At 46.2% G+C, this 11801-nt stretch overlaps 2 protein-coding genes across 3 annotated transcripts; both read right to left on the minus strand.

Annotated features, from left to right (window-relative positions):
- Positions 1-183: 183 nt before the first annotated feature.
- Positions 184-6883, minus strand: pi4kb (phosphatidylinositol 4-kinase, catalytic, beta). 2 transcript variants are annotated; one of them, XM_058052716.1, is made up of 13 exons: positions 6766-6883; positions 4571-5231; positions 4130-4486; positions 3806-3850; positions 3206-3433; positions 2909-3136; positions 2208-2314; positions 2016-2120; positions 1814-1937; positions 1486-1751; positions 1271-1403; positions 1068-1188; positions 184-985 (listed from the first exon to the last, which is right to left on the minus strand). In XM_058052716.1, exons 2-13 carry the CDS (start codon positions 5198-5200, stop codon positions 804-806), a joined length of 2526 nt encoding a protein of 841 aa, XP_057908699.1. In that variant the 5' UTR covers positions 5201-5231; positions 6766-6883; the 3' UTR covers positions 184-803. The 2 variants fall into 2 exon arrangements, with proteins under 2 accessions (XP_057908699.1, XP_057908700.1); XM_058052717.1 differs by lacking the exon at positions 3806-3850.
- Positions 6884-7008: 125 nt separating this feature from the next.
- On the minus strand, positions 7009-11084 carry selenbp1 (selenium binding protein 1). Its single transcript, XM_058052724.1, has 12 exons — positions 10981-11084; positions 10629-10682; positions 10425-10537; positions 10168-10353; positions 9750-9870; positions 9502-9684; positions 8300-8481; positions 8090-8168; positions 7885-8006; positions 7728-7820; positions 7519-7637; positions 7009-7409 (listed from the first exon to the last, which is right to left on the minus strand). The coding sequence occupies exons 1-12, from the start codon at positions 10982-10984 to the stop codon at positions 7247-7249; spliced, it is 1419 nt and encodes a 472-aa protein (XP_057908707.1). The 5' UTR covers positions 10985-11084; the 3' UTR covers positions 7009-7246.
- Positions 11085-11801: the final 717 nt, after the last annotated feature.

Genomic DNA, 11801 nt, shown 5'->3' on the forward strand with positions numbered 1-11801 from the left:
GACACACTTGAATGACTCAGAACTGGAATCAAGAAAGTTTTGATCACAACGATTCACTAGTGCTGATATGAGCCTTCAGGGCAGAACAGAATGTTCTTTAATTTAACAGATGGAAGAAAGGCTAGGCAACGGAACCAATCGGCTCGTGAGCTTGTAGCTTACCTGTGCAGATGTAGAATGGATTCGTCGGTTCATGCTAAAATAAAGCTGCTACTGGCTGCTGTTGAGTGGCTTTGTTTCAGAACGATATTTTTCATGACAAACACTTCACAGTAAAAAATTAGCTTCAAAAAGTTATTTAATATTGCCTTTTTTTGGTTGGCTTCCCTGAGCAGTGGTGTTTGGAAAGCCATGATTCATCATCTTCCCGGTGATTCACATGTAGAAAAGTGGCCAGAGCAGGCCTGAAGACGGTTACGTCCCAATGCAAAAAACACATCAATCTGTTTTCATAAAGCAGTGGGATGTCTTTGCCTCGTAGTTTGATTGACAGTTCACTGAGTCTGAGCAGTTTTGAGGCTGCGCTCACTTTCTTGGCATGATCAGGATCATGCCACCAACAAACATTGGGAATGTTTCATTCTCCACTTAACACATCTCCCCCAGGCCTTAAGCATATCATTTGGGAAAGTGGCATTTTCAAAAGCACCTGAGAATGAAATCGTCATCATCATCACATGGATAAATGGAATGTTTTTGTTTCAGGGTCATAGGTGACTTTCATGGGAGTCTTTTCATGTCACAATAAAAGCACGCTGCCCTCTGATTGGCTAAGCAGTCTGACGGCCACAGGAAAAAAGTGGTCACATGATGCCATTGGTGAAGTACTGGAAGCCGTCGTAGAGTTTGGTTGTGAGCGAGCGCATTGACCCGTCTACCAGCTGCTCCACCAGAACCTGCAGCTGCTCCTCCGTCAGGCTCATGTGGAAGCGTTCCTTCAGGCCTCGCATGGTGCTGGAGCCGTGGAAACATGGCAGCTGCGACCCTGTCGGGTCACAGGTCACACATGGTACTATGTTTTCAGTGTGTTGTTGGCGCACTGTTAGCGTGTGGTTGTGGTGTGTCACCTTGTTGCATGATCTCCACAATCTGCAGCACACGGTCCATGTGCTTCCTGGCAGAAATGAGTCCTTGGAGCATCAGCATTTTGTAGTAGTTAAACATGTCTCCGTCTGGACCGCCCATTACCTGACACACACACACATAAACACACACACACTGAGTGTGCAAGCTCCTGCTGCATCAGAGGAGAACAGTAAAATGAACTTACATCCACAAACTCGGCTGTGAGTTTGAAGGCGGACGTTTCGAAGCCGAGGTTCTTTGGCGAGCTAGACAGGATGAAGCCAAAGTCGATGTGGATGATGTGACCCTGAGCATCCAACAGGATGTTGCCGTTGTGCCTGAGGGGAAGTCACAAAGAAAGCTGCAGATGAGGACAACCAGGAGCGCCACTCTAACAAGGATGAAGAGGTAGAGACTCACCTGTCCTTCACCTGGAGCAGGTAGCATATAAGGCTGTAGCCAGCACAGCTCTGCACAAAGTTCCTCTGGGCCGACAGGAAGGCCTCAGTGGTAGGGGCACCGTGCTCCTGCAGGAAGTAGTCGAGCAGAGACAGCTGGCTGTGTTTCTTCACCTGATGCAGCGACACGGCATTCATCACCGGCTCGATCATGCCACTGTCCGAAGACAAGACCAGGATCTTGTAGGGCTTGATCCACAGGGGGACGCGCTCAGCCTCCCAGATGGACTGCGGAAGAAGGAAGCCGGACGGTAGGAGTGTGTTGTCACAAGAGGGCGTCTCCCACTTACCTTGAGCTGCTGCAACACTTGGAAGGCGAGCAGCTCCTGCCGCAAGTCGTCACCGCATTTGACGATGACGGACAGTAGACGCCAGACAGGAAGGTGACCGTAAGGAGAACCTTCCCTGATCCTCCTGAAGCACACACAGGTCAAAAGGTTATCAGCAACAAAGCTACCTACACCTGTGATGTCAGCGGAAGAGAACACCTACCGGACCTTCTCCTCCCAGGGCTCCTTGAGGGCCACGGCTGACGGGTCCTCAGGGTCGCGTTTGAAAGTGGTGGGGGTCTGTGCCAGCTGCTCCGACAGACGGCGCCTGAACACAACACGGGAAAGGACAGCAAATCTGTCAGTTGGACGTGGTCGACAACCAGAAGCAGCTAAAAAAAGGTCAAAGACCAACCTGATGTCTCCCGCGGCGATGAAGACTGGCTCTTTGCTCTCCAGGCTGCTGATGCTGTCCACCGAAAACTGACTAATGTTGTCGCTACTCGCATGAACCTCTGGCAACTGTGGCAAGAAAAAAAATCATATTTCAAATTGTACTTCAAATTTTTTATAGCAAGAGTGGGTCAGACTAAAATGTCTGTGACATCTTGAAAGTTACTTATCTACAGTCAATTCAAGTACCTAAGAATTAATGCGACATTATGCATTTGTGGTTCATATATGTGTCTAAGAATAAATGGGGCATTATGTATATACGATCAGTTCAAGTGTTTTTGTTTGTTTATGGTACATTATGCATTTGCGGTTAGTTCTTGTGTATTAAGAATTAATGGGCCACGATGTATTTATGATCAGTTGATCTAAGGATGAATGGGACATTATGTACAGTATCTGCGGTGAGTTCAGTTGTCTGAATAGTGGGACATTATCTGACTAGTTCTAAAAATGACAGTAATTGGATATTATATAGCTATGGTTAATTCAATTGTCTAAAGGTAGTAGGACATTACATATCTGACGAGTTCAAGTGTCTGTTAGAATAGTGGTAGTGGAACATTATGTATCTGTGACTAGTCTGTAAGAATAGCGGGACATTATACATCAACATGTATCTGTGGTCAGGTCAATGTGTTGATACGACATCACATGACCAACCTCCACCTGCAGTTCGATGATATCATCCACCGACCATGCTTCGTCGTCGTTATCGTAATTTGGGACGGTGGAGAAGCTGCCGGCTCGCTGCTCCATAGTCATGCCGCAGTCTGGAAGGTTTTCCACAGAGCGCGTGCTCCTGATGCGGTTCTCTGGGATCCGCATGGGTACGCTGGATGTTTCGAAGTTGTCACACTCCAGAACCTCCACATAGATGAGGTAGGGAGCCTGTAGCATCAGAGATCATGTGATGTGAGCTAAGGCCGTTCAGTGGGTCAAAGAGGGCATCGTCCTCACCTTGTCCTTGGAGTTGAGTACCACGGCCTGAGTGTGTGGTACGCGGACCACGTGATGCTCAAAGGCGGCAGTGGGCAGCCATACTCTCGCCGGCAGCTTGTGGTTGAGCAGCGACAGTTCTGAGATCAACCGCTGCGTCTTCTGCTCTTTGGTAGGCAACGTGGCCAGACGCTTGCCGATGCCCATCAGCGACTTGATGAACTCCCTCTGAGGGGCCAGACGCACGGGCTGTGGGGCCACACCATTCATTAATATGACAACACTCTTCACTCCTTAACACCAAAGTGAATCAAACATACAGCGATGATTACTTCTCACTTGACCACTGTCATGTGACACACATGATGTAAACATGGACAGTACAATTAAACCCAGTCACCAACCTAACTTGATGTGCTCATACAATACAACAATCACTATTGCTTATTAGAGGACAGTTGGAGGAACCCGTGCCATCGTGCAGTTATCACACAAACCAATTAAAACAATGAGCTTCAGGCCGTCACCTCCATTGATCACAACCAGAACCACAACCAGAACCCACACCCTCGTCTTCATTTCCCACAATGCACCCCACAGCCAGGAAAGAGCTCGACTTACAGGGACGCTCACAAAGTCAACAAAGTCCAAGCTGGAGCTGCTGTCCTGAGGGTCAAAGGTCAGATGAGAGAGAAGGATGTAGACTAATGGATCGCGCGCGCCATCTCAACGTGTTGCTGTTTGACTTGAGAGACAAGCCACTTCCTTTTTGCTGATTGGTCAATGGGAAGGTCATATGATGCTCTAGCAGAGCACTTCCTTGTAGGAGGTGTTGTACTGCTACACACCACATGGTGGTAACCGCAAAACCAACATATGACAAGTTTTGCATTTGAGTGTGTGTGTGTGTGTGTGTGTGTGTGTGTGTGAGTGAGAGTATATCACCTCGTCCTGGCTGCTCTCCACTTTGGGATTGCTGGCCGTCCTCTTCAGGTTGCTGCTCAGGCTGATACTGACTGTGGCGTCTGACTTGGAGCGTTGATGTGTGCGTTTTGAGGGCGACAGGCTGTGTTCACCTCCCATGGTTGCAGCAGGGGGAGGCGCGGGACAGAACGGCGTCAGCATCAGAGGGTCGCGGCGGGCCCGGACACCGGCGGGTTTGAGTTCGTCTGACAGAATCAGTTTGCGCAGCTTTGTGCCTCGAGAGTGGCGCTGTGTGGAGATGTGCATGTCGGATGAGTAGGCGCCGAGCAGCCAAGCGCACTGAAGACTGAATGAGATGCTCTGTCTGCAGCGGTGCACCTGCAAGATAGCACGCAGGGAAAACTACTGACCTCCCGATTCTGTACATACACAAGCATTTGCCCCATACCCTGCCACACCCACCACGTAAGGCTTGATGGCATCGCCCACATGCTCGTCCATGTGCACATACATATTGAGGAGCTGCGGAAGGAAGAAGTCAACATCTTCGTGAGGGAAGCTGAACAGGCGATTTCCGATGTAGGCCTGGACGCCAGGTTCCTTGGAATTGTGCAGGTAGGATATCGCCATGGAGATGTCAAACATCTTGGACTCAAAGAGACGGAGCAGCCATGACTGTTTAGATGGGTTGTGTCGGTAGCGGCGCCGAGCGCTTTTCCCCGAACTTTCTGCCGGTCCCTCACTGTCGTCGTCCTCCTCCTGTCTGAGCTTTGCCGATGGTTCAGCGGCATGTGCAGCGGTGCTGGTTTCCGGGGGCAATCCTTCACCATTGGAGGTGCCATCCCCATGTCGCAGCTTGAGCTTGTGCAGGACTTCCTTGCACGCCCGCTCAGCCACCTCCGCGTCGATGACCAAGCCCAGCTCGGTTGTGCCCTCACTGATGATGCCCAGTGGGGGGGTACCTGCCTGGTGGGGGCCTGAGGACGAGGACGGAGTGGAGGGGAGCGATGGGGAGGGAGAGGAGCAGAGCGAGAGGGAGGGGCTGTTGTGTCCAGAGGGGGAAGGGGAGAGCTCCGGCTTATTTTCCTCCATCAAGAGTGCTGGAAGGCTCCACCCACCTCCACTGTGCAAAGACAGAGGGAAAAAAATCAGTTTGGGAGAAGCCATGCCTCCTTGTCACACCTCTAGCTCAACCAAGGAGCAGCATAGGGCTGCAACAATTAATCAATGGTCAATCGATTACCCAATTAAAAACTATTTTTGTTATCAATTAGTAATTTTTTATTTAAATATGCAATCTTATTTCAGACTCTCAAATGTGTATGATTTTTAATTTCCTTCATCATCCATGAAAGCAGACCCACTATCTTTGTGTTTTAGCCAAAATAAGATTAATAAATTAAAACATACCGTTTGGGAAATCCAAGGAAATACAGCTGGAATAGGTGCAAATTCTGGAAGATCTAGAAAGCTTTTTGTGCAGGGGAATCGTGTGTTGTTGCTCTATAGAGTTCGCAACCCAATACAAAGGGCCGCAAATGAGCATAATAGGTCCCCTTTAACATTATTTTACCAGAATATTCAAGCGGCAACCTGGTGTTTGTGCACTTATTTGCTCTGTCAGTTCAAATTTCTGAATAAAAAGGCAAAAATGTATCAATTGATCAGTAGTTGCAGCTCTAAAGCAGCACCACCCAGGTATTCTACATAATTATACATACAGGCACATGTCTAGGAATTAGACAATTTTTGAAAGCCCATGTATTTCACTTGTTTAATTCAAAACCTAAAACTCTTAAATTAACTACACATGGAATTCAATAATTTCTTATTAACTGCAATGATTACAGTTTACCTCTGATAAAAAAGCCCAACTTCAATTCCTCAACATTTGAAATCTTGTCGAAAGGTTTAATGTTGTGAAACAAATTCAAAATCATGAGCAAACCCTTTGATCCTTTAATTGGTCTCTTAGCCGTAATTAAGTTCATAAAATAAAATGCACTTTGCATGATGTTGTCGAGTATTAAGATGCAATTGTATACGAATACTGTACCGATGCTGAATAGTACGAGCATCACGTGAATCCACTCAGCAGCTGTACATCACTTTTGGCTCTCCAGCACCCCCTCGAGGTCATTTGTGAGATTCGTCCAATTATAGTTTCTTCACTTCTTCACTAATTCAGTTTTCTCGTTTGACTTGAATGTAATACAACGCAGCTAGTTCGCCATTGACGTATGGGATAACGCAGTGATTTATCTGCCAACACAAGAAGTGAATATGCTTAATTAATCCTCGATGTTAGCTTAGCACACAGTTGGCAAATGTCAGGCGCCCGCAGACACAACACAGTCATTATTTATTTTTTCTGTGTTCCCCTGAACATGAGATGTCAACTGCGTGAGACACACACAAATACACTACACCGCCTAGCACGCCAACTAGTAAAACTTCTATTTTGCCAGGTCATTCCACGTTACTAGGGATAGCTCGACTAGCTGCTAGCCGGCTGGCCTGAGCTCGGCAGCTTTTAGCTCAGTTAGCACTAGCTTATTCGCATTAACCAACTGTTGCTGTCGATGCTCAAATTAAGCTATATGCTAATGCCAATCTATTGCGGTTCCGAGACGTCTTTACAAGTGAGCCAGTCCTACCTTGTCAAACTTCAGCGAGTTTTAATTGTGGCGTCAGGTCAAACTGTGTCCCCATTGATGCTGCCGAGCCGCATCGCCACACTGGCTGACAACCACCAGGGGGGGCTACAGAGCTTTATGTGCCTCATTTGGCCTTTGGACAGCAGTACCTCGCCAACAATATCGGTGACAAAAAAAACAAAAGACTCGACTTTGCTCAATGTGGCAAAGTTCTGCTTGTCAGCTGTCAACAATCACAAACGCTTGAAAATTCAATATTTATTATATGCATTAGCAGAAAACATTTTGATTGGACCCCAGCTTTACAATTGTTACTATGGTTAGAATACATTTTTAAGTTGCTAGCGTCCCTTCAGTTCTGTTTTTCATTTGAACAAACTCCTTGTGGTGATGATGAATGAAATATAGTAAATATTTGAATAACATGTTATTCATTTGTCATCACGTGAATGACACAAAAGTGGCGTGGAATATTTCAGGGTCACAGCCAGATGTCGGATGTGCAGTCTCCCCCGGGGTACCTCAGCTCATGAGCCAGCGCTGGGCCGCCGGGTTCTTTGCCGAAGTCCACCAGGAAGTTCTCATTGACGGTGAGACCCCCCTTCACGGAGTCCACATCAATCTGCATCATCACTGACCCCTCGCTGCAAAACAAAGCAACACAAGTAATGTTTTTATTAGTATTAGTATTAATGGAGTGTGTATTGCGGCAGTAAATAGTGTGTGTAAGTCTGAGTGTGAGTGAGTACTGACCGGATCATTTCAGGGTAGAACTGTTTGTCCCAACCACTGTACAGTGACGTCGTTACATAAAGTCTCCGACCATCCAAACTTAATTGTAACATCTGAGGACCACCGGGAACACGCCTTCCCTATTCAGGCAAACACGCACATATACATGAACAGATATAAACTTTGTCGTATGTCAGATGTTTTTTCTCTCTACTTCCTGTCTGAGGTACCTGGATAAAACGAGGACGGGGCTGCGGCTGACTTTCCGGATCCTCCAACACCTGAACTGGTCCGTCAGTGGTGATACTGCCCCCCAGAAACACCTGCAGATAGGTAAACTATCTAACTTGAGGGCTCCATGTGCAAAATTGTCACATGACATCAGACCTGTCCAACCAGTCGAGGCTTCCTTGTGTCGCTGATGTCATACTGTCTGATGTCCCCATGCAGCCAGTTACTGAAGTACAGAAAACGATCGTCCAACGAGATCAGGATGTCAGTGATTAGGCCTAGAGACAGAAATGTGACCCACAGGTGAGACATACAGGAGAGAGACTGGTTAGGTAGGACTGATAGGTGAGATCTGACAAACCTGGCATCTCAGGTAGCATCCATCCTTCAACTTTCTTACTGGGAACACTGATGACCTTCTCTGCGGCCCACTTTCCTGTCTGAACAACATAGACCGTTGGGGACCCGAGGTGAGAGAAGTGGATCATATCAAAACCAGATTATCAAAGCTGGTTCTGGTGGTGTCTCATGGATCACATAGACTGTGCAAAGAGGGTCTGGAAGTTCTCACCGGTGCTTTGTAGAATCGAAACACATTCCCCCTCAGAGCACATCCCACAAAGCCTTCAGTGGCATCAGGGTCATGGAGGAATCGGATCTCAAGAGGAATGGCACCTTCTTCTCCCAGATCCAGTGACTGAATCCTCCTGTGGGTGGTCCAGTCCCAAATGTGAAGGGAAGAACCATACAGGCCTGGAACAACAAGGAACACATGTTTGTCTTTGGTTTCTTGGGACTTCTAGAACCTGAACTTCCAATTCTAAAGGGTCCTGACAGGGGACGTCTGGAACCTGAACTTCCAACTTTTCCCACAACTTGGGAGTTGTGGGAAAATTAAGCTACATCTCCAAATGGTAGGCATCATAAAAAAACAATGGTGCTTTTAGAGCAGGGGTCTCAAACACGTGGCCCGCAGGACACTATCCTTGATATGAAAGTTTAATGTTAGTGCGGCCCACGCAAGTTTGATATGGATGCTGTATGGTATCATGTACCCAGAAAAAATTATTACGTTTGATTAATGTTCATGTTAAAGGTTAAATAACTGTTAATAGTTATCCTCCCTATCTGTGCGGAAGTGGTAGGTTTTTGGCTATTTAAGTTTAAAGGAAATACCTTGAAGGCTACCGTTTAGGTCGCTAGCTCTCTAGTTTGCGAATTAGCATGTGTCTCAAGACCCTGCAGTTGCGCAATATGTTGTAAATAAAAAGAGTATAAATGTGACTATAGTCGTGTTTTGTCATGTCTACAGGGCTCTAATAATGCTTTGTTCATTTTAATTAGAAAAAAAATAATTTGTCTACCCACCAACTATATGTGGTTTCTTAAGTTTTTATTATTTGCCGTTTTATTATTATTATTATTATTATTATATTTATTTGTTACTGATTGATTGATTTTTTTTATTCTTGATTTTTTTATTTATTTTTCATCTTATTTTGTGTAGAAAAATAAAAATTAAGATATTTGAGAACAGTGGAATGTTTTATCAGAGCTTTTCTTGTAGAAAATCGGAACTAAAGCAAAGTTTATTCATTTTTCTGTTTTTAATAAACGCATTTTTTGGGGGGGGAAACCTGATGCGGCCCAGTCTCACTCAGACCCTAGTTCCAGTGGCCCCCAAGTAAATTGAGTTTGAGACCCCTGTTTTAGACGGTCTAAAACAGTCAAGTTCAACAAACAAAGAAAATATTCCCAAGTGTTCCGTCTTACCCTCTGCAACATGCGCAGGATTAAAACCGTCTGCAAGAGCTTTGGGTGCCCCCCACTCGGTGCTTATCATCACATTGTGGCGAGGCTGATACCAGAAGTCATAACCAAAAGGAGCCGCTTCACCGGGTTGTTCCCAGTTCCCCATCACCTCAAACGTCTCACCATCCAAAAGGACAAAACCACCTGAGAGGACAACACAGGTGAGTCCCCAAGACTCTGTCGTCAAAGCTGTATGGTGCCGGTTTCACCTTTGCCTCCACCGGATGGGTCCCCCATGCAACTGATCAGGATCTGACCGCTTCCCAGACAGTGGGTGGTGTGGGGGTTAGCCAGGCCACACTTCCAATACAGATCTACAGGCTCCACTGACTGACAAGGGCAACAGAATCACAGCATCCTCATTAGCGCTAAAACCTTGAGTAAAACTTCCAAGACCCAGGACCACATTACTCAGGCACCAAGGGGTGTACCTGAACACATACATAGTACATGCTATATAGTATATCACTAACTTCTCTACATGTTTATGTTCATATGCAATAGACGAGAACATGTTAGGTCCAGCCAGACCCCTTTTCCAGCCACTGTTGCCATATTTTAGTGAGTGAACAAATCCAAGTTCAACTTATCGAAACTGCTTTGTTTTTGTCTTCTATGTACCCCCACCTTGTGGATTCGTGGCTCCCGTGGATCCGTGCCAACATCAACCACGTAGATTCGTGAGGAAATGAGCGAAGGCAAGATGAGACGGTTTCGTTTCTTGGAGGTATCGCCAAAGCAGCTGCTGCAGGCGTTCCAGCCACTGTGGTGTAGTTCATCGTGAATGTTGGGCATTGGCAAGCGATGGACCACCTACCGATGGCAGATCAAAAAGGTGACATAAAGGCAACAAGGAGGAAAGGAAGTAAGATGAGGGTTGTCACCTGACAGTATGACATAGATTTGGGGTCAACGTCGACAGTGGCGAGATAGTCGGCTTTGCGGATGGATGTGTTGCGGTAAATGCACGGCAGATACACTATCTCCTCACGAGGACCTGGCACACACACACACACACACACACACATAAACAGTGAAATGCATGCACCCGCATTTACAAGTACTGATTTGCACGCATTTGCACTCACCCTTCATGGCGTCCAGTGGGCTCCTGTAGCCTGGTCCACATCCTGAACAGCTAGCTGTGCACAATGTCAAAAGTCACAATAGAACAACAGGGCTGCGCATGTAGGTTTAAAGTTCATACAAGGGCATGCACATTTTGGCCTGAGGACAACTTTTTGCTATTCATTAGCAGAAAACACCAGTTTGTGTTGTGACGTGTCACTTACATAAGACCTTTTTATATGTCTACACACACACGCACACACACACACAGCTACAGCTGCTATGCTTGTTGAAATATTAGTGAGTGCTATCAATTTGATTAAGTTGCCCAAATTTCAAGTCCAAGCTTTGGCATGCACGGTGCTCACTCACCCATATCGAGGTTCTGGTCACAAGAAGATTCTCAAGACTGTGAGGGTTTCAGCCCCCCCACAAAATTTGTATAGTCCTGACCCACCAATGAAATGTAAGGGGCTGACCTGGAAAAGAAAACATGGGCGGCCCTTCATACCAGACTCTTCTCTTCTCTTCCTGAGAAAGAACTCAAAAGTTGACTTGAGGTCAAAGTTCACATCCTGACAGCAGTTTGCTGAATCATATGACACACTTTTAAAAGAACTGTCCTTGTGTATTTTTCACGATTAAAATCATCACGTTTTGTACAGTAAATGGTTTTATATAACAAAAAAGAAATAACATAAGCTTTAAAACAGAGTAAACAGGTGTCTCTGCCCGAGTGGTCACATGGGTGCAACCCACCATGATCATGTGACCAGTGCTTGTGTTACATGATTAGCAGAAAGTGTAGGTCCTTTTTGCACGCCTATGCTATGGAACACAAAGGGTTTAACATAAGGTTGTGGCAACAAGTGCATGGTAACTCGCATTGTTCGCGTTGCTCAGTCATTTCGTGCTGAAACAGTTTGTGTCCTCTGCTGTACGAAGGAGGGGAAAGTTTGGGTGGAGCGTTTTGATTGGTGCAGCTGGTGTTGCGTAAGCTTTGGCACAACCAGCACGAGCCTCTTAAAGGCCGCTAGAAGCTAGCATTCAAGCTAAGAACGCATTCAGCAGAGTAAGCGTCACACCCTTGATATCATATTATCATCATCAAAAGCAGAACAAAAATTCTTGTCCACCAGATCTTCTCCAACAGTCCTGCCGTTTGGTTTCAGGAAATGCAAACATTTTGAGGA

The sequence above is a fragment of the Doryrhamphus excisus genome, chromosome 17, assembly GCF_030265055.1.
Source record: "Doryrhamphus excisus isolate RoL2022-K1 chromosome 17, RoL_Dexc_1.0, whole genome shotgun sequence".
NCBI lineage: Eukaryota > Metazoa > Chordata > Actinopteri > Syngnathiformes > Syngnathidae > Doryrhamphus > Doryrhamphus excisus.